At 41.0% G+C, this 23,272-nt stretch overlaps 1 protein-coding gene across 18 annotated transcripts in view; it reads right to left on the bottom strand.

Moving 5' to 3' along the window:
- KCNG3 (potassium voltage-gated channel modifier subfamily G member 3) overlaps nt 1-23,272 on the bottom strand; it is a 64,220-nt gene that overhangs the window by 15,154 nt on the left and 25,794 nt on the right. For 14 of the 18 annotated variants that reach the window (XR_006215908.1, XM_042982076.1, XM_042982086.1 and 11 more), the window contains exon 2: nt 7,273-7,701. Coding sequence is in view for 17 of the 18 variants with exons in the window: in XM_042982076.1 (XP_042838010.1) it covers nt 7,273-7,701 (429 nt within the window). In the remaining variant the exon portion in view is untranslated. Of the gene's footprint in view, nt 1-6,201; nt 7,702-23,272 lie in introns of those variants that run through there. The other 4 variants (XM_042982091.1, XM_042982090.1, XM_042982080.1 and 1 more) reach the window with 2 other exon arrangements.

The raw sequence follows: 23,272 nt of genomic DNA, 5'->3' as shown, positions 1-23,272 counted from the left end.
CCAAAGAAGACATCCAGATGGCTAACAGACACATGAAAAAATGCTCAACATCACTCATCATCAGGGAAATACAAATCAAAACCATAATGAGATACTACCTTACACCTGTCAGAATGGCTAACATTAACAAATCAGGCAACGGCAGATGTTGGCGAGGATGCAGAGAAAGAGGATCTCTTTTCCATTGTTGGTGGCAACACAAGCTGGTGCAGCCACTCTGGAAAACAGTATGGAGGTTCCTCAAAAAACTGAAAATAGAACTACCCTACGACCCAGCAATTGCACTACTAGGCATTTATCCAAGGGATACAGGTGTGCTGTTTCGAAGGGACACATGCACCCCCATGTTTATAGCAGCACTGTCAACAACAGCCAAAGTATGGAAAGAGCCCAAATGTCCATCGATGGATGAATGGATAAAGAAGATGTGGTATATATACACAATGGAGTATTACTCGGCAATCAAAAAGAATGAAATCTTGCCATTTGCAACTACGTGGATGGAACTGGAAGGTATTATGCTAAGTGAAATTAGTCACTCAGAGAAAGACAAAAATCATATGACTTCACTCCTATGAGGACTTTAAGAGACAAAACAGATGAACATAAGGGAAGGGAAACAAAAATAATATACAAACAGGGAGGGGGACAAAACAGAAGAGACTCATAAATATGGAGAACAAACTGAGGGTTGCTGGAGGGGTTGTGGGACGGGGGATGGGCTAAATGGGTAAGGGGCATTAAGGAATCTACTCCTGAAATCATTGTCTCACTATATGCTAATTTGGATGTAAATTTTAAAAAACTAAAAAGAAAATTTAAAATAAAGAAAATTTAAAAAAATTTGCATGCTACAAATGATACTCTTAAGCAAGTGAAAAGACAACCCTCAAACTGAGAGAAAAGATTTGTAAATCATGTATCTGTTAAGGATCTGGTATCTAGAATATGTAAAGAAGTCTTATCATTCAACAATAAAAAGACAACCCATTTTTTAAATGGGAGAATTATTTGAATAGACATTTCTCCCAAAGGTACATAAATCATTGTAAGTACATGAAAATATGCTCAATATCATTAGTCATTAGGGAAATGCAAATCAAAATCACAATGAGGGGTGCCTGGCTGGCTTAGTCAGAATCTGAAGCAGGCTCCAGCTCACAAACCATGAGATCATGACCTGAGCCGAAGTCAGGCACTTAACCGACTGAGCCATCCTGGTGCCCCAATTTAATCTGATTCTGATTCCTATACAGGTATGCCCATCTCATAAGACCTCATTATTATATACATGAAAAGTCAAACCTAAAAAACATATGCTAGGGGATAATAACACAAAAGAAGGTTGACTCACAGGAAGGATTCCCTAATTGGATTCCTGTACACATCCATTATTGTGTATATGAAATATGATGAAGTTTACCAACCTTTTTTTCCATACGTTTGTAAACCTATTTATTACAAAAAGTGGGATGCACCTAATTATTTCTTGCATGCTACAGTCCTCCTATCTCTGCCTTGCACTGCAGCATATAAAGGTGCATACATTTTAAAAATGTATATAAGGGGCACCTGGGTGGCTCGGTCTGTTGAGTGTCTGACTCTTGATTTTGGCTCAGGTCATGATCCTAGGGTTGTGGGATGGAGCCCCACATCAGGCTCCGTGCTAAGCATGGAGCTTGCCTGGGATTCTCTCTCTCTCCCTCTGCCCCTCTCCCCCGGTCATGCTCTCTAAAATAAATAAAATGGGAAAAAAAACTGTAGCAAAAATTTAAAAATTACTTAAGAAAAAGACAAACATATATGTTGCTCAACTTCCACCTGATCTTTTTAAATTGAGTTAATTGGGAAAGTTAATAAAATGTGATTTCCCTTAAATCATTATAAGACAAATCTTATCAAGAAAGGGACCACGACCCATTATTCTAATTTTACAACTATGATTTCTACTATTTATAATAGTAAATAGTAGTTTATAATAGTAAACTTCCAAATGATAAGAAAAATTGAATAAAAATACAGATAAGAAGCTAGGCAGTTTATCTCAAAGCAAAAAATCTAAACTTTCCAATTCTGTCCTATGAACAAAAACCTTTCACTTGAAACTTACAAACCTTACATCAATTTCATGATTTTGCATTTTTACCTCCAAGTGTTTCATATAAAAGATTCGCTATGGCTAAAACAATAAAACAAAATAAATGCACGTATAGCTATGACCACACACACCCCCCGCTTGTATCACAGTTCAGGATTTGTAACTCGAATACTATTCTCCACTAAAAACGTGGAATTCTCCTGCCTTCTGTATGGCAGAGAAAGAAAACACGGAAACCCACCAGAGCTGTCAGATCAAGCTTGTAGCACACAGCTAAAAAATATGTAAATTGAACAATTCATTGTATATTAATACAACAAAAACACCTGTCATTACTTATGTGTTCTTTCTTTAAAAACAAATCACCTTGGGGCGCCCGGGTGGCTCAGTCGGTCAAGCATCCCACTTCGACTCAGGTCACGATGTCTTGGTTCCTGAGTTCAAGCCCCACACCAGGTTCTCTGCGATCAGTGCGAAGTTCGCTTCAGATCTTCGGTCCCCCTCTCTCTGCCCGCCCCTGCTCGCAGGCGCTCTCTTTCTCTCTCTGCCCCTCTCAAAATAAATAAACTTTAAAAAAAATGAAATAATTAAAGTCTAAGGGGAGGGGAAACTACCTAATACAAAATTGTGTGAAATTTTAGTTTCAGTGTTAATACAATGTTGCATAAATAAAGCAAGATCACTTCTTCAGATATAAATGACATCGCATTACTTAGTTCTGGTAGGTGAAATCCAAATATTTATTCCCTCAGGCTTTCATTCACTAAATGTCATTTATGTTTTCACTATGCTTGGTATAGTGTTAAATCAAAGGATTCTCACCAAAGCTACTTTAATTAATTTGCTTAAATTATAGCATAAATGCAGATTATCAAGTTCAATTCACTAAAACAATAAACTGACAATTAAATTGACACTAATGGCCCAAAGTTTAAGTACTTACTGGAGGGCGCCTGGGTGGCTCAGTCTGTGAGGGGCTCTGCCCCTCCCCTCCCTGCATGCCAGTGCTCGCTCTCTCGCTCTCTCTCAAAATAAATAAATAAACTTAAAAACTCTACTGAAAGTCTGAGTTCCCTATACACTTGTCCCAAGCCATCCTTCCTGACATCTAGGGTGTCTACAAGCAACATTTGCTCTTTATTTGACCTATAAGAAGGGGCTCCAAGGCCCCAAAGAAAATATTTAAAAAGAAATCCTTCATGCTTTCTGATGTTATAAAATAGAAGTATGTCCAAAGACTACTGAACTAAAAATCTGAAAATCAGGTTTCGGGGGCCTGACCTGATACTAGGGTGACCAACTCTCCCAGGTGACCATCTCTCTTGAGATGAAAGGATCTCCCCGGATGGGGGGACCTTCAGTGGTAAAACGAAGAAAGTCCCAGGTAAATCAGGATGACAGCTAACTCATAAGCCACTGGGAGCACAGTTCCTTGGCCGCTGACATTTGGCCAAGATAAAGGGCAAAGGAAGGGGACGTGGTAGACCAGAAGGTCTCTAGGGCTCTTTAGTTCTTTTTTTTTTTTTTTTAATGTTTATTTATTTTTGAGAGAGAGAGACAGAGCATGAGCGGGGGAGGGGCAGAGAGAGACGGAGACAGAATCCGAAGCAGGCTCCAGGCTCCGAGCTGTCAGCACAGAGCCTGATGTGGGGCTCAAACCCACGAACCATGAGATCATGACCTGAGCTGAAGTCGGATGCTTAACTGACCCCTAGGGCCCTTTAGTTCTAATTTACTGTCACACTATGAAATATTTACACCATATTTGTTTGGACTGTATATTGCATACTATAAGTGAATGTACATTTATGTAGGATCAGAGGGCTCTGGAAATATTTTGTGAAGCTATGTACTAAGTTTGGGGTTACAGAAGCTTAACAGTGAAGCACAGCTAGGAGGTTTCAGTTTTTTATTTTTCATTTCTATAACAAAGAGGAAAAATAAGGTGCTTTTAGAAAATATCAAGCCAACAAAGGAAATCCTTCCAACACCAATATCCAATGTAACCCCATCTTCCCCACCTCCCAGATCACAGGAGACCTAAGGAAGACATCTGGACCAAAACTTAAAAACAGAATACTACTTTGACTTACTGACAGCCACTGTGAAAGAACGTATTTCTACATTTTTTAAGAAAGGAAGAACTTACAAATGTGGGGTGACAAGTAACTGCGAAAACCAAGAGCCAAGCAAATGCAAATGCCAGTTTCAACCAGCAACCCACAGTACAAAAGAGCCATAAAAGAAAAAGATAAATAAGGCCTTGGATTGTTAAGAGTATGTTCGCTTTTAAAGGCATTCTGTAATTTGTATCTTTAATCTGGAAAAAACCCCACCATCTTAGAGGATACAAAACAAGATATACCTAAGGTTAAGTTACAATCTCACATGTGGTAAAACCAGAACCAACATTCGGGTTTCCTCTTTCCTCACTGAGCATTCTAATAATTTAGGATAACATCTGACTTACTGGTATTAACACAGATCCTAATGAAAGTATCCGTGCTGTGACGATGGAGTTATGAGAAACGTCCAAATGCACAACTAAAAAATCACCCTACTGAATGGCTTTTTTAAAAGCAGTAACATTCAGGGAAAAGTTTCAAGAAAAACGCCTCTGTTCCTCAAAAATTACAATGTCCATGATACAGTCTCTTAACTCATGAAGTATTCTATAATTTCTTATCACCATTCTTAGTAAATGGGTAGCTGGATTAGTCATTAGACGTCCTTGGTCTGTCACCACCAACAGGAGATTTCTTGTTCCTTAAGGGCAGCCTCAAAGTCTGTGTGTGTGTTCACACATGCGGCTCTACATGTGCACTTGTGGGTGTGGGCTTCTCCTTGCCTCTTCACACAGAAATCTCTCCCCCCAAATCAGTCAACGATAGCATGTGCCCAAACCTGTCACAGACGCTGTGGGGCTATGAAGGTGTGTGCCGGAAAGAGGGCCCCAGCCCTCAAGATAATTATAATTTATTTGGGGACATAAGACATACTTCCATGAAGGCTTCTCAGTGCCAGCAAAATGGATGGCTGCCATATTTTTATTAGTAATATGGGGATGCTTTCATCTGCATATTATTCGCATGAACCACAAGGCCCTAATCAAAATAGGTAAGAAAAAATAAATCCATGCCATTTATTTCAAATATATTAAAATACAATAAGTAGACAATAAATAACAGAATTTATTTTGAGTATATAATAAGCAGCATACCAATACCAGTGCGCAATAGTAAAAAAGATGGGGTGAGATTCTTTTCATGGCCAAAATGTCACATAAACTCAGAAATTAGGGAAAAGGAATGGTTTTGCTATTATTACCCCAGCAATGGCAATGGCAAAGAAGTGTGGCTTCTTGAGGCTTTTCTCAAACCCTAAACATGTGTTAAGAATAAGCTGCTGGGCTAAGTAGGTTTTTAGACATCCAGGTTTTGGCCCTAATTCCTCCACAGTCATATCCTCTCTTGCCCTGGTTGTCTGCTTGTGCTAGTTGACGTTTGAACTAGATGATAGCTAATATTCTTTTAATGAACACTTCTGTTCTGTAATAAATATATCCAGGCCCCATCTCCTCTCCACCCACCTTCTCCACTCCCACTAAATTGCAGTATATAACATTAAATTATTTGTGAATCTATGACTTTAATTTTTTGTGTTTATATATTAACTTCTTTATGGCAACTGGTTAACAAAGCAAAATCTTAATTCATATTGCTAAATTTTAGCACTAAACAGTCAACAGTTTTATGTTATCTAATCCTAATAATCTACCCAGATTAATGTGGCATATTGTTCAATATTGTTACAAGAAGTTTTGGTGTAGCTGCAATTCAACATGGTGAAGCTCAGATCAAACAATTATGTATTCACTGCTTTTAGCTGGCTTAAAACTGGCTTAGCTACATAGCAACCAAGAGTAAGGAAATATTTAATTTCTCTTTTTATGATAATCCCGTGACAACATCTAAATATGACTTTGGTATAAAAAGGCTACATAAACATCCTTTCATCTGCTAAGTCTTATTAAACCCACGGAAAAAAACTAAGAGCAGAAGTAGATAAATATGGGTTGTAATATCAAACTATTTCTATTATCATTCCTATGTTGGAAATATTCTTGTTTGGACATCTGAATGTTAGGACAATTATCACCTAGTCACAGCAGTGAATGAATTCAAGTAAAATGAACTCCAATAAAATGCTAAAACAATACAAGCTCCCCTCATTCTGAAATACTCTGTTGAGTCACTTCAGTAAAAAGATAAAAGAAATCCAAAACGGAAAAAAGAAAACATGCTCAAGCTTCCGTAAAGCTGTATGATAAGGTGAATAATAGAAACAAAAATAAATCAGGGAATTGAGAAATATGCTAGGAAAGTTTTTCAAATACTATCCTTGCTCATATCTAGCTCCATTATACAGTTTAAAATTTGGCCAAATTTTTAAAGTATTTGTTAAACAGTTCCTGCATGTGACATATGTTTCCAGGATACTTCTGACATTGATATGAGAGATTATAAAACATTTAGAAATAAAAATGTTACTCTCCAACAAAAAAAAAACACTGTAACTTCCAAGCTTCTTCTGAATTTCATAAGATGGGAAAACATTTGGAAAATGGTACCTTTTGGCTTTAAAACGTTCACATACTATACTTTAAAACAAACACAAAAAGTGTAATTGTTCAAGGCAAGAAGAAGACAGGCATAAATAAAATAAGGTCCTAAAATTTATTCTAGGAGTCATTGTTTTCCCTTCACGGTCTCAATCCTACTTACTCCATTATAAGTACATTTTTTCACCCCTTCAGCTGGGAAGGGTAATTTTTACCCTACCAACATGATGGTAGTACCACTGCAGCACTCACCCAGCAAGAAGCACATGATGACTAGGAAGGAGAGTCAACTCTTCCTATCAAACGAAGTGGATGCAAGAATTGATTTGCAATGCATTAATTTAGGAACTCAGCAGAGAGGCTTCTACTATATCTAGCTGATCTAAACTTGAGCTCATGGTAACACTGCACGAAGCTATGGTAGATAAAAGTGATAGGTAATGCCAAGAGAACAATCCCACTGACAACACAAACTCCTCCAAGAATTCTTCCAGGCATGGTGATAGGATACATATCTCCATAGCCAACTGTAGTCATAGAGATAATCACCCACCAGCAGGCAGCAGGGATGCTGGCGAAGTCCTTGTTGGATGTTTCCAGGTCCAACCCATGTTCAAGAAGCTGAGAAAGTGCACTAAAGATTGCCATGGCAACACAAATGAAGACAAGTAACATAACCATCTCTCGATAACATCGTTTGAGAGTCAAACCAAGTGTCTGGAGACCAATGAAGTGACGGGCAAGCTTAATCACCCAAAAAATCCTCATCATTCTAAGCACCCTCAAGGTGACTCCAGCCCTCTGGAGTTGAGAGTTCTCGCCCGTAAATACTGTCATTAACACGGAGATGTAATACGGAGTGATTGCCAGTAAATCAATGATGTTCAGGGGTCTCTTGACAAACTCACACTTGTTTTTGGAGACGATGAACCTCACGATGCACTCTGCAGTGAACCAACCTATGCAGATAGCTTCAATTATCCTGTCAAGAGAACAAAGGGAGAATTGATCATTTTATTTTTAAGCATTTTAACAGCTCTTAGATATCTTCAGATAATACTACATTGACATACTAATTCAGTTACTTTTTCCAGAAAACATAAAGAACAGACAGCATTACCAACATCATCAGACCCACCAGGACACAACAGAACAACAAATATAATTCAAATGAAAATTGAACTTGATAAAGTTTCTATTTATACACTGCATGTGGTACTACTATTTTTTTTTTTTTTGCTTGTCACCAATTCTTTAAAAAACTTGATCTCTTATTTCTTGTTTTAAAATTACCTTATATGCAGCTAGCCACAGTATGAAATGTTACTTACGTTGTGAGGACAGTTGTTCCCAACTGTGATGTCACTTATGATGTGGGTCAGAATGCCTTTGTTCCTACAGATGGTGGACACACCCAAGTTTTCATCAATTCACTTCTTGGTAAATAAGAGTGAACTCAAGATCATTTCCTAAAATGTTACTCTACTTTCTTTTCCTATAGGCGTGTGTGGGAAACACTGAAGCCGAGCCAGCTTTTTGGGCTATGCAAAAGTGCCAGTTTCCTCACCAGGATGGCCACCGGGTCATGACCATCCTCATCACAAGGGTCGCGGTGGAAAAAAGGCTAAGGACTCCTGCACTGGAGCAAAACGATCACTAAATTTTTCCCAAAGACCCAGCAAGTTTGTTTGTTTGTTTTCCATAGCTGTTTTTATGCAACACGTATTCTAAAATATAAGGCCACAGTTTACCTAGAGCAGTATTTACCAACCTTTCCACATCACTGCACACATTGAAAATAATAATATTCACATAGCACACTGTCAGCAACGGGCAGTATTCTCGAAGTAGAAGCCACCAGCCGGGGGGGTGGGGGTTGGGCTCTGGCTACCCTGGCCCTCGCCTGCACTCCTCAAGGCTGAGGAAATTAAATCTCAGCACACTGTTTTGGAAGCCTTGATCCAGAAAGGGAGGTAATTCTGAGGTAAGTTTTAGTCAGATTACCTTTTGAAATTCTAAGCAAAAGTTGTAATTATTACAGCATCATTTATTTTTCTCCACATAATTCTTTCCCACCACTGACTTACCCCCCGAACACCAGAAGAGAGAGAGAAGAAACTGGAGTAGGTGGGATGGGAGGGCCCATGGGGCAACATTCTGAAAAGAATGACAAGTGCATTCCACACATCACAAGTTGTGCATTCCACAAGATCACAATAAAATGAACCATGTTCCCCTACTGTAGGGTTGGCAGAACTGTAAAGGTTAATTTTATTTGCTTTCTTTTGAATAGGTAGTAGATTCACATGGTTTAAATTTAAAAGATGTGGGGCGCCTGGGTGGCTCGGTCGGTTGGGTGTCCAACTTCGGCTCGGGTCATGATCTCACAGTCCGTGAGTTCGAGCCCCGCGTCGGGCTCTGTGCTGACGGCTCAGAGCCTGGAGCCTGTTTCGGATTCTGTGTCTCCTTCTCTCTCTGCCCTTCCCCTGTTCATGCTCTGTCTCTCTCTGTCTCAAAAATAATAAATAAACGTTAAAAAAAAAAAAAAAAACTTAAAAAAAAATTAAAAAAAAAATAAATTTAAAAGATGAGAAAAGAGAGTAAGGAGGGGCGCCTGGGTAGCTCAGTCGGTTGAGTGACTGACTCTGGACTTCGGTTCAGGTCATGATCTCATGGTTCGTGGGTTCCAGGCCCATGTAAGGCTCTGCACTGACAAGCACAAAGCCTGCTTAGGATTATCTCTCCCCCTCCCAACTCGTGCGTGCTCTCTCTCTCTCTCTCTCTCTGTCTCAAAAATGAATAAACATTAAAAAAAAAAAAAAAAACTTAAAAAAAAAGAAAGAAAAAAGAGAGTACGGAAAGAAAATTTTCACTCTTGCCCCATCCCCCAGTTACTGGGCCACAATCCCTTCGGAGGCTCTAGAGGAGAATCCACTCCTTGCCTCTTCCAGCTTCTGATGGCTGTGGGCATTCCTTGGCTTGTAGCCATGTCACTCTAGTCTCTGCCTCCATGGTCCACTGCCTCCTCCTCTTCTGTCAGAGTGTCAAATCCCTCTGCTCCCTTCTCATGAGGATACATGTGACAGCATTCAGGGCCCACTGGGCTAATCCAGGATAACCCCCAACTCAAGATCCTTAATCTAATCAATCTGCGAAACCCCTGATGCCATATAGGTAACACCCACTGGCTCCAGGGATCAGGACCTGCTATCTATGGGGTAAAGAAAGGGGGGAGGATTTTTCAGCCTGCCACACAAAGTAACCACACCAAGTCAGCAGAAGTCACAGTTGCCCCCGCCATTTCCCTGTTGTATTACCTGCTGCTCTGCTCATGAATCCCGTAACTCTGCGATTGGCAGCAGCTTCCCTGCCCCTACCAGGCCATCAGTAAAAGCTGCTGCCATGGTGGCCTCTTTGAACCTGGAGACTTAGAAAATTGGGAGATTAAATGAAACTTGGCAGATCTAGAAAATCGGAAGCTGCATTTTTTCAATATGTAGTTTCTTTTTAAATATTCATTTATTTTGGGGAGAGTGCAAGTGGGGGAAGGGCAGGCAGAGAGAGGGGGACAGAGGATCCAAAGCCTGCTCTGCTCTGACAGGCTGACAGCAGTGAGCCCAATGTGGGGCTTGAACTCACGAACTGCGAGATCATGACCTGAGCCAAAGTCAGATGCTCAACCGACTTAGCCACCCAGGTGCCCCTCAATATATAGTTTTAACACACATAATACCACATATCATCTCTCCTTGGTAATGCTCATCGAATATTCCATAGGTTCCCCCATATTTCCAGTCCCCCTGCAGTTAGGCAGGGTCATACGACCAGTATGGACCAATGAACTATGAGCAAAATGACTCTATCACTTCTAGGCAAAAACACTGAAGAGTGAATGCTGATTCTCTTCCCTGCCATGGCAACCTGGAAGTCATGAGTCCCCCTAAATGGCTACAAGATGGTTGGGGCCCCTATCAGCCCAAGCCCCTGAGTGTCTGTATAGAGAAAGACAGACATTCTCCACCCTGACTCTGATTGGATATGATATGTGAGCAACAAATAAATCTTGGTTGTGTTAAGCCACTGAGATTGCTAACTTGGCTGCTATTCTAGGTAATAAGCTGGTAAACACAGTAAGTAGTAAGATGCATACTCAAAAGAGACTGCAGGGGCGCCTGGGTGGCTCAGTCGGTTGAGCGTCCGACTTCGGCTCAGGTCGTGATCTCACGGTTTGTGAGTTCGAGCCCCGCGTCGGGCTCTGTGCTGACAGGTCAGAGCCTGGAGCCCGCTTCTGCTTCTGTGTCTCCCTCTCTCTCTGCCCCTAACCCACTCGCATTCTGTCTCTGTTAAAAATAAATAAACATTTAAAAAAAATTTTTTTTTTTTTAAAAGAGAGACTGCAGCAGCACACAGTGGTGATAGCAATCATTTTCTCAGGTTGGCTGTGGTTAAAACGCCCCAGTCCGACAGCTAAAGTACTGTGTCTCTCCTCTCTCTAGCCACACAGGAGCAGGAGTGCCCCACCTGTTGCCAAAGGCCTGCTGAAGGGGCCTATCAAGCGGCAGACTCACAGTGGTCTTGCAAGGGCCCTCCCAGCAATAAAACCCTCACATTCCACTAAATTAAGAAAAGCAAAAATGCCAATTGTGCCAAAAATACCAGCACGTGTTCTAATTATTTCCACCAAGAGCCAAAGTTGTTCGGATTAAAAACGAGGAAATCAAAATGGTGTAGAATAAACTGTCGGTAAGGGAATTTCAAAGAGGTAAACTCCTTTGTAATGAGGCCCTCTGGGCTCTTCCTGCCCACCCCCCCAAATCAGATGCAGTTTATCCAGAATTCTCTGCCAAAGGGATGAATCAGTGAGAAACCCCAGGCATCCCTCCTTCACCCAGGACTATGCCAAGGCAGTCTCCAACAACAAACACGACAAAGCCTGCCAAAACTCCCCATGTTTCCAAATGGCATTCTCGCCAAAGCCACCACCACCAACTGCTGGAAAACTGAGTACTGTTTTACTGAGTGCTAGCTACAGCCAACAAGTGGGTACTTCCAAAAGGTTACTTCTATAAAAAACAAACGGGAAAAAAGAACTAAAGAAGACACCGAGGGACACCATATTCCACTGAAGCCCATTTTGATTTCTTTTGAGGCCCAAACACAGAAGTTCGTGAATTCATGGCTAATAAAAATATTCACCACCTGTTGGAGCCTTTCAACGCTGGGCACTGTGCTAAGCACTTTACAGACATCACCTCATTGAATCCTTTTCTAGAGGACTATGAAGTGTGCATTTCCCCTAATATCTCCATTTTCCAGATGATGAAACTGAGGCTGAAAATTTAAACATCTTTTCCAAGGTCACACAACTGAGATTATAGTGGCATGTGTAAGGAGACCCAGCTCCCCTGGGCTTTGAAGCTCTAAGAAATATTTAAAGATGCTAACGATTTTGATGGCAACGTTCGCTGTGAACGTGAAATGATGTGTGTCAATCTTTCGGTCTCCACGGTTTATGTGTTAGAGCAGCATTTTTCAAACTGTCAGTTCTTAACCTGTTAATGGATCAAAACTGACCTTTTTTTTTTTTTCTTCCAGAAACTGAATAGCAAACATCAGAGTGCAAAGTATAGTTCTATGAAATTTTTGCTTTGGTTACGTATAATTGTACCTTAAGTTACAACGTAAAACATATTCCTTCCTGTAGGTACTGGAGCACCACAGCAATTGCTGGCTAGCATCAGTCATTCAACCGATCCCCCGTGATAGAAGGCACATCTGTCCAGAGGTTCCAAAAGGGAGCAGATGCTTTCAGTACTAACCAGTTCTACAGCTCACCCTCCCACCCTGACAAAACCCATTTGGCCATTAACTGTGCTCTGTGGGGTAAAGGTAAGTCTCTGTGTACCACCTGCTCATCTTCTTTCGTCAACATTTTATTATGAAACATGTCAAGCAGGGAGCAAATTCACTTTAAATATACTTGCTTATCACCTATTAACCTCTCTACGCATCTATTACTTTTTGTATTTTGACTGATTTTTAAATGTTTGCTTATTTTTGAGAGAGGGAGAAAGGGAGAGAGAGAGCACATAAGCAGGGGAGGGATAGAGAAAGAGACAGAGACAGAGACAGAATCTAAAGCAGGCTCCGGGCTCTGAGCCGTCAGCACAGACCCTGACACTGGGCTCGAACCCAAGAACGGTGAGATCATGACCCGAGCCGAAGGTGGACGCTCAACCAACTGAGCCATCCAGGCACCACCATAGGCACAGAGTTTCAGATTTGCAGGATGAAAATATCTTTTTTCTTTTTTTTAAAGAGGGAAATGCACTTGCCTCTAAAAACTTCAAAGTGCTTATCATCAACTAGAGTTCAATATTTGTTTCTTTTTTTTATGTAAACTTCACATGCAATGAAATGCACAAACCCTAAGTGTACATTCATGGAGTTTTGACAAATGCATAGCCTCTATAATCTAAACTCCTATAGAGATGCAGAGCATTCACATCACCCCAGAGATGTGAATTTTTTATTATTTTATTATCTTTATTCTATTTGTTAGTTTACTGTTTTTGTTAATTCCTTCTCTTATTTCCCAGACCCATCAGACACTTAGCATGTACTCAACAGATGTTTGTCCAGTATGATGTAAATAACTTTGATCGAACTCAAGAGCCCGGGATGGCCACTCCACAGGCACAAGAAGCCTTCTGGTTCTTCTGGACCCTTAAGGGATAATTGAAGCACACCATCAAAAACATCCATTCAATTGGACCCTTGTATTATACCATACACAAAAATGAACTCAAAAATGGACTACAGACCTCAAACTATGAAACTCCTAAAAGAAAACATAGGGAAAAAACTTCATGACATTGGACTTGGCCAATGATTTTTTGGATATGACACCAAGAGCAGAGACACCAAAAGACAAATGGGAAGATATCAAACTTAAACACTTGTGCATCAGAAGACACAGTCTGTGAGCAGAGTGAAAAGGCAAACTACAGAATGGGGGACGTTATTTCCAAATTATATATCTGATAAAGGGTCAAAATCCAGGATATACGAAGAATTCCTACAACTCAACAACAAAAATCAAATTACCTAATTAAAAAATTAGCAAAGGACATGGGAGTGTCTGGGTGGCTCAGTCGGTTAAGTGTCTGACTTCAGCATAGGTCATGATCTTGAGGTTCACTGAGTTCAAGCCCTGTCTGCACTAGCAGCACAGAGCCCGAATTGGATTCTGTGTCTCCCTTTCTCTCTGCCCCTCCCCCGCTCATTCTCTGTCAAAAATAAAAATAAACACTAAAAAAAATAAAAATAAAAAAAAATTAAAAAAAATCAATGAATGGATAGGGGCGCCCAGGTGGCTCAGTTGGTTAAGCAACCGACTTCGGCTCAGGTCATGATCTCACAGTTTGTGAGTTTGAGCCCCGCATCAGGCTCTGTGCTGACAACTCAGAGCCTGGAGCCTGCTTCAGATTCTGTGTCTCTTCTCTCTCTACCCCTCCCCTGCTCACGCTCTGTGTCTCTCTATCTCTCAATAATGAATAAATGTTAAAGAAATAAAAATTTATAAAAAATAAAAACAATGAATGGATAAACAAAATGTGGTGTATACATACAATGGAGAGTTATTCAGCCTTGCCAAGGAAGGAAACCTGTCACATGCTACAAGATGGATAAACCTTGAGGACATTATACTACGTGAAATAATTCAGCCACAAAAAGACAAACGCTGTATGAGTTCCCTTTTGTGATATCTAAAGTAGTCAACCTCACAGAAACAGAAAGTAGAACGGTGGTTATCAGGGGCTAGGGGGACAGGAGAAAGAGGAATTATTGTTCCATAGGCACAGAGTTTCAGATTTGCAGGATGAAAATGTTCTGGAGATCTATTTCACAACAACATGAATATACCTAACACTACTGGAAATGTACATACAAAAATGATTAAAATGGTAAATTTTACGTTTTTTTTTTTAATCAAAATTTAAAAAAAAAAAAAAAAGGCAGCGGTGGGATTCAAACCTACTCGAGACTGGAGCCAGAGCCTCAGACCACTGAGCCATGCTGGCAAATGGGGGAAAAATGGTGCTGGCCCTGTCATTAATTAACTAGGTAACTTATTCTGCTTTACCTCAAAAGGATTTAAGGTGATTGCTCTCGTGATGTGCACCAAGAAGAACCTGATTCAAATTCAAAACCACAGGGACAATTAAGAAAATAGGGGCGCCTCGGCGGCTCAGTTGGTTAAGCATCCAACTTTGGCTCAGGTCATGATCTCACGGTTCATGAGTTCAAGCCACATGTTGGGCTCTGTGCTGACAGCTCAGAGCCTGGAGCCTGCTTCGGATTCTGTGTCTCCTTCTCTCTCTGCCCCTCCCCTGCTCGTGCTCTGTCTTGGTCTCTCAAAAATGAACAGACATTAAAAAAATTAAAATAAAACAGAAAAATAAAAGAAAAATATAAAGGCACGTGGGTGGCTCAGTCAGTTAAGTGTCCGACTTTGGCTCAGGTCATGATCTCACGGTCCATCAGTTCAGGTCCTGTGTCAGGCTCTGTGCTGACAGCTCAGAGCCTGGAGCCTGCTTCAGATTCTGTCTCTCTCTCTCTCGCCCCTCCCGCACTCACACTCTGTCTGTCTCTCTCTCTCTCTCCCTCTCTCAAAAATAAATAAACATTAAAAAATTTGAAAGCAAAAAAAGAGAAAAAAATATATAAACAGCCAACGACTGAATGTTTTTACTGGATAGTTGACTTGATAAAGCTAAATGAACTATACAAACATACAAGAGAACATACAAGAGAACAGAGAACCATCTGAAATAGTTATTACACACACATTATATATTTTATACACTTATATGCATATGCACATCTATACATATGTAATTATAACAAAGCTATATTAAAAATAAGAACAATATCACAATGTATAATACAACATAAGAAAATGTTGTATTAATTCAAATCCCAATAACTCTTTTTCCTATTAAATTATCTCTTAAAAATGTTTTCTATTCTATTTCTTTCCAGTTTTACTGAGACATGATTGATATATTACATTGCATTAGTTTTAGGTGTACAACACAACAATTTGGTCTATGTATATACTGCGAAATGATTGCCACAGTAAGTTTAATTAACATCCATCACCTCACAGTTACAAGTATTTTTTAAGATGAGAACTTTTAAGATCTACTCTCTTTGCAACTTTTCGGTACTGCAGTAACACAGTACTGTTGACTATAGTCACCATGCTGTACGTTACATCCCCAGAACTACTGATCATGTAACTGGAAGTTTGTACCTTTTGACACGTTCACCCACATTTCTCCTACCCCCACGCCCCTCCTCTGGCAACCATCAAACTGTTCTATCTATAAAGTTTGGTCTTTTGGGATTCCATAGATAAGATTATAGAGGGTTTTTTTTTTTTTAAGTTTGCTTATTTATTTTGAGAGAGAACACAAGCATGGGAGAGTCAGAGAGAGAGAGAGCAAGAGAGAATCCCCAGCAGGCTCCTCACCGTCAGCGTGCAGCCTGACCCAGGGCTCTCACCCACAAACCGCAAGATCATGACCTGAGCGCTAAACAAGAGTTAGACACTTAACCGATTGATCCACCCAGGTGTCCCAAGATATACAGTATTTATCTTTCTTTGTCTGACCTATTTCACTTAGCAAAATGCCCTCAAGGTCCATTCATGTTGTCACAAACGGCAAGACTTCCTTCTTTTCTATGGACGAATAATATTCCATTATATATGCCACATTTTCTTTATTCGTTCATCTGTCAATGGACACACATTGTTTCCAAGTCTTGGCTGTTGTAAATAATGCTGCAACAAACACGGGGGTGCACGTATATTTCTGACATAATAACTTCAAATTATCTTTAAACTGGAATAGGATTTTAAGGGTTCAATTTATTTAAAAAAATTTTTTTTAATATTTATTTTTGAGAGAGAGAGAGACAGAGTGCGAGCGAGCGAGGGGCAGGGAGAGAGGGAGACACAGAATCCGAAGCAGGCTCCAGGCTCCGAGCTGTCAGCACAGTCCAACGCTCAAATGACTGAGTCACCCAGGCACCCCAGTTATCGGCAACTTTAGGACTTTGTACTGTGTAGGCATGAAAAGGAATAAGGTGCATTACTGAGCTTTGATGTGAAACATTCTTCAAGACTTATAGATGTAGAACAGTACATAATTATGCTATAATTGTGTGAATGTATGTGTATGCACCCATGCATGTTCTGGAAGGCTACTTCAAGAAACTGGTAACACCAGTTGCTGCCTCTAGGAAGAGAGCCTGGGAACCTGATGCAGGATGGAAACCCACTTTTTTACTTTCAATCCCTTTTGTACTGTTAAATGCTTGACTGTGTGCACATATTATTTTTCCAATTTAAAAACACTTTTTTTTTAAGAAAAAGTAAAAAGCATGCCCAAAAAGAAGAGCAATCACCATGATGGAGTTGTCAGCAGCTTGAACCGGCCAGCACAACCCCAGGAGTGCCACAAAGGGCACACCCTTCCTACCCCAAGCTTTCAGACTTAAATGTATAACGCATTTCCAATCACATTTCTGACAGGCACAGAGAGTGTAATAATACATGGTGTAATAAAAATTTCCAACAAACTGCACATCAGTGTTCACCACATTACCTAGAATGTCTTTTATATCCCTACAAGAGTTTTCTCCACAACAATAAGTTAAATGGGAAAAATACCCGAATTTTTAAAACAAATCTTGATTTTTCTTATGCACTTTAATTACCTTTAAAAAATCCATGCCAAAAAAAATCCATACCATTCATATCTTTTTATCTTCCAATCTAGATCAATGAGAATAAATAAAAACAGATTATGGGCCCACTCAAGTACCAAGCATCTTTCTCTAAATATACATGTACTAATTAATCCACAACAACTAAATGCAGTAAGTTTTGCTATTTTCACCACTTATAAATGAGGAAACTGAAGCAAAGAGAAGTCATTTGTTCATGCCACACAGCTAATAAATGGTAGATTAATAATATATATTCATAGACCACCTGGGTGGCTCAGTCAGTTGAGCATCTGATTCTTGATTTTGGCTCAAGTCACGATCACAGGGTGGTGGGCTGGAGCCCTGCATCAGGCTCCACATTGAGCATGGATCCTGCTTGAAATTCCTTCCCTCTGCCCCCTCCCCTGCCCACACACTCTCCCTCTCTCCCTCTCTCTACACACACACACACACACACATATATATAATATTAGTAATAATTATTATAATAATAACTGGGTGGCTCAGCTGGTTAAGCGTCCGACTTCAGCTCAGGTCATGATCCCACTGTGAGTTCAAGCCCCGCATCAGACTCGCTGCCGTCAGCACAGAGCTGGCTTCAGACCCTCTGTCCCCCTCTCTCTCTGCCCCTCGCCTGCTCACGCTCATTCTCTCTCAAAAATAAATAAATGTTGGGAAAAAAATTGTTTAAGTAATATATACTCATTGGTTGTGTACTACGTTGAGTCCTGGCTGGGATCTATGTATTTCCTTATTGCTGTAATCAATGTATACTTGTTACTTTATGTTCCTCCGTTGATATTACTGTGCTTACTCATGCCTGTGTTTGGATGGCGATTTCTTTAGAATATGTGGCAGGATATGGAATAGTGATAGATAGAAAGGCCCTGGGAGTTGAGGATTGGCTATGCAGGACTGGGCTCTCTCATGGGAGGTTTAAAGGAGCTGCTATTATGCTGCTGGACGTCTTCTCCCTATGACCACAGCCACTGGGCTGCCCGTGCTCCTTTACTCCCCACTTAGTAGACAGGAGCATGCACTTCTCTCCCTTGCCTGAGTAAAATGGGGCTCTACCTCCTAACTGCACAGCATAGTTTCTCCTCTGTCATTTCTCTGTCCTCTATTTTAACAACATGGGTACCAGATCCACATTTTCTCTTTACAAATAGGGACGAGTGATCTTCTACAAAGGAACAACCAAATTCTTGACTATACATCCAAGGGTCACAATACCTGCTCTGCCAGGACAAGGGGCTATTCACCATATATAAATCCATCAAACATCAGAGTGTGTCTCTGTGAAAATCACAGGCAATTAACAAATAACCCTGACCTTCTCCTTCAGGCATAATAATCAGTCCCATTTTCAACCCAAATACATGAATTAAGTGCACTGTAGTAGAACCTGAGTATCTTGCTAGGAACTCTGTCCTGCTAGTGTGACTTAGTAGTGATGGATTCTAAAACCTAAGGAAGAAATGGTTATGATGCTTTGGCAATGTGGCAGTGTGTGTAGGGGGGACAAGGGGGCTAACTTTCGAGATGAGGAAATCGAGACCCATTCAATATACAAATGAAGACAGAATGGTGTTATGAACCCCCACGTACCCAGTCCCATCAACCATCAGCTCATAGCTAATTCTTCCATACACACACCCGCATCCACGTCCCTCCGCAGGTATTATTTTGAAATAAATCCCAGGTGTGGGCATGTATCTCGGAACCCTTTCTTGTCCTCCCTGCCTGGTGGGTCAAACAAACGTTCATGAAGAGAGTCAGAAAATGTCCAAGGCCTCGATCTGAGTCTCCTGAGACAGGTCCGTACAAGCCAGGGCAATCCAACGTCCTGTAGTAAGGATGGGATGCCAATCTATTACTTGGCTGTGATTCTAAGTCCATGAGCACATTAATCCATTCATCATGCAATAAGACTTATGAGTGCCTACTGTATGCCAGACTCTATAGAGCCACAGAGAGGTCTAGAAAGAGGAATTACAGATAGAACTATAGTTATATAAGATGTTAACTGGAGAAAGCTCAATGAAGGGTACTATAGAACTTTCTACGCTATTTCCGCAACCTCTTGTGAGTCTGAAGTTGTTTCAAAATAAAAAGTTTTTTAAAAAAGATACAATTTTGGGGACGCTTGGCTGGCTCAGTACATACAGCATCTGACTCTTGACCGCAGGATCATGAGTTTGAGCCCCATGTTGGGCACGGAGATCATTTTTTAGAAAAAGATACAATTTCAAGCTTTGAGCTTCTGAGTTTGTGAACACGTGGAGATTTGGCCCTTTCTCCATATATTGCCCTACGTATTTCTTCATCTGGCTATTGATTTGTATCCTTTATCACATCCTTCAATAAACTGGTAAACCTGAGAAGGAGGAGGAGAAGAAAAAGAAAGACTATAACTTAGTCTAAAAAATTTTTTTAATTTAGTAAAAAGGTAAGACATGCTATCTCCAACAACCTTACCCATATAAACTCAAATATAAAATGTAGAAAGTGGTAAATGCTGTAATCAACTACATGAAGTTCAGCAGAAGAAGGTAAGTTTTCCTTCACCTAGGGGATTATGGAAGGCTTCTTTGAAAAAGTGGCAATTTAATTTGTCATGGAAAGACCAGCACAAGCAAAGGCAGGAAAGTACTGGGTAAACCTAGAGACGTAAAAGCAGCTACATTTAAGAAGATGGAAAGGTAAATTGGAGCCTGAAGTTTATGTGATGGCAATGATCATGGGCACCATTTATTAAAGTGACTATGAGGTTGGTGCATTAAATACACCATGTCATGTTATAGGTACATATGTACCCAGGAAAGGAGCCAAGAGATCATATTATTTTAGTGGTGATCCCAAGAGGAAGAGGGAAATTGGCAAGTAGAGGACTGTAAGGGTAGGAATCCATTTTTCACCATAAACATCCACGAATAGTTGAATTTTTCACAACTGGAATGTATTCAAGTATTAACCATGTGATTTTTAAAAAGTTTTTATTTAATTTTTTTCAATGTTTATTTTTTATTTTTATTTTTTTAAGTTTATTTATTTATTTTGAGAGAGACAGGGAGAGCTCAGGGGAGAGGGCAAGGGCAGAGACAGGGAGAGAGAGAGAATCTCAAGCAGGTTCTGTCCGTGCAGTCAGTACTCAGAGCCTGATGTGGGGCTCGAACTCATGCAACCATGAGATCATGACCTGAGCTGAGATCAAGAGTCTGATGCTTAACCCACTGAGCCACCCAGGCGCCCCAATGTTTACTTATTTTTGAGGGCGTGTTCAGGGGAGGGGCAGAGAGAGAGGGAGAGGGAATCCCAAGCAGGCCCCGCACCATCAGTGCAGAGGGCTCAAACCCATGAAACGTGAGTTCATGACCTAAGCCAAAACCAAGAGGTGGACACTTAAGCAACTGAGCCATCCAGGGGCCCCTATTTACTTATTTTGAGAGAGAGCGCAAGCACGAGATGGGGAGGGGCAGAGAGAGGGAGAGACACAATCCCAAGCAGGCTCTGCATTGCCAGCAAAGAGCCTGACACGGGGCTCAAACTCATGAACCGTGATCCAAGAGCCAAGGTCAATAAGTTGGATGCTTAATCAACTGAGCCACCCAAGCCAAGTCAGAAAAAGCACAGAATCAGAAAAGCACCATGGCACTCAGAGAACAGGAGCCTCGCCTGGTTGCAAAGTGAGATGTGTAGTGGGAAGGGCGGGGTGGTGAACATGGGAATTATGGCTGGGTGTGTACACAGGAGCCTTCAGTGAAGCTGATGGCTTATGACAGACAAGTTACAGCCTTTTTTTTTTTTTTTTTTTTTTTTTTTTTGAGAGAGAGAGCAAGCGCACGAGCAGGGGAGGGGCAGACAGGATCCGACACAGGCTCTGAGTTGACAACACAGAGCCTGACGCAGAGCTCAAACTCATGAGCTGAGAAATCATGCCCTGAGCTGAAAGTTGGACACTTAACCTACTGAGCCACCCAGGTGCTCCTCAAGTTACAGCTTTAAAGGCAAAGGGAACCCATTAAAGATTTGGCAACAGGTGGATTCATTCATTCGACAAGCATTTCTTAAGAGGTTACTATGTGCTGGGCATGGTGCCAGAACCGTGAGCTGGGAAGTGGCCTAGCAGGCTGTGGGAATACGCATCAGGCAGGAGTTTATGGGATGGCTGGAGTGTGCAAACAGTCAGGAGGCTATGACACAGACAAGACACATGGAAGGCCCAAACTAGTAGATGATAGGAGTGAAATGGAATGAAATGAAATGAAATGATAGGAGATAGATGCCAGAAGCCTTCAGCAAGACCCTGCCACTGGCTGGCAGTGAGGGGCAGAGAATCGGGCTACAAGGATGTGAGCAGATGCCCAGCACTCGACAGACATTCATCACTGTCCCAAACCTCCTGGAGAGATGTATGAGGCAGAGGAACCAGGCTGTCCCTAAACTGAAAAATCTCACTACAAGAGATGGCTGCTCTGAACCATTCTCTTCATTTTCCTAACAGATGGAAAGACAGAAATCATCTTTTCGGAGTGAAATTATGTAAAGAATTGCATCAACACTTTCTTCAGTGTTCATGTTCATTACCCTCTAATTAAGGACCTCAGCTCTGTTGTGACTGTGAAGAAACCATCTGCATTTTGGTCTGAGCCGAGGCTCTCCAAGTCAGGACCATTGGGCTGGCTTCTCTTCACCAACTGCTAAGGAATATGCTTTTAGAAGATTACCATGTTCAATGGACATACAATTACAAGTACAGAGACCCACAATCTGTGGTTACAAGTCTCACTACTAAAAAACTTCCAAGGGGGCGCCTGGTGGCTCAGTCGGTTGAGTGTCTGACTTCAGCTCACGTCAGGATCTCGCAGTTCGTGAGTTTGAGCCCCGCGTCAGGCTCTGTGCTGAAAGCTCAGAGCCTGGAGCCTGTTTCAGATTCTGTGTCTCCCTCTCTCTGCTCCTTCCCTGCTCTGTCTCTCTCTGTCTCTCAAAAATGAATAAACGTTAAAAAAAATTTTTTTTAATTAAAAATAAAATTAAAAAATAAATAAAAAACTTCCAAGAGATAAGAGCAATAGAAATCCAAACTGATCAGCACCTGCCCTTCCAGGCCACCTGATTGTCCACATCAGGTGGACCCCCTTCATCTGCAGGCATAGTGATCTCTCCCAGCACCTTCACCACCGCCTCAAACAACACAAATCCATCTAAATACTGTAAGAAAATCAATCTGTTCTGTTCCCATTCCATATGTAACTCTCTAGATGGGTTCTAGTCCCTTTTTATTTAATTGGCAATTCATTAGTAAAAGAATTAAGAAACAGGAAGTGACATCAGGAGACCATCCTCCTCTTCAGACAAGATCATCTCATAAAAATGGATGTCATTTCTTTTCTGTAATGGCATTTTATCATTTTGATGTCAAAAATGTTTTTGCCTGCAAAGCCACTCAAAATTAATTTCAAAAGAACGATATTTTCAAAAGTGAGGTATTTCATGTTAATATCATTATTTGCTATTTTTTTAAGTTTATTTGAGAGAGGAGAGAAAGTGTGTGTGTGCATGTGCATACTCATAAGTAGTGGAGGGGCAGAGAGAGAAACAGAATCCCAAAGAGGCTCTGTGCTGTCTGCGCAGAGCCCCACATGGGGCTCGATCCCACAAACTGAGAGATCACGACCTGAACCAAAATCAAGAGAAAGACACTTGGGGAGCCTGGGTGGCTCAAGCAGTTAAGCCTCTGGCTTTGGCTCAGG

Source organism: Panthera tigris, chromosome A3, assembly GCF_018350195.1.
Source record: "Panthera tigris isolate Pti1 chromosome A3, P.tigris_Pti1_mat1.1, whole genome shotgun sequence".
Classification (NCBI taxonomy): Eukaryota; Metazoa; Chordata; class Mammalia; order Carnivora; family Felidae; genus Panthera; species Panthera tigris.
The sequence above is the reverse complement of the archived record's forward strand: the minus strand, read 5'-3'. Positions and strand labels throughout refer to the sequence as shown.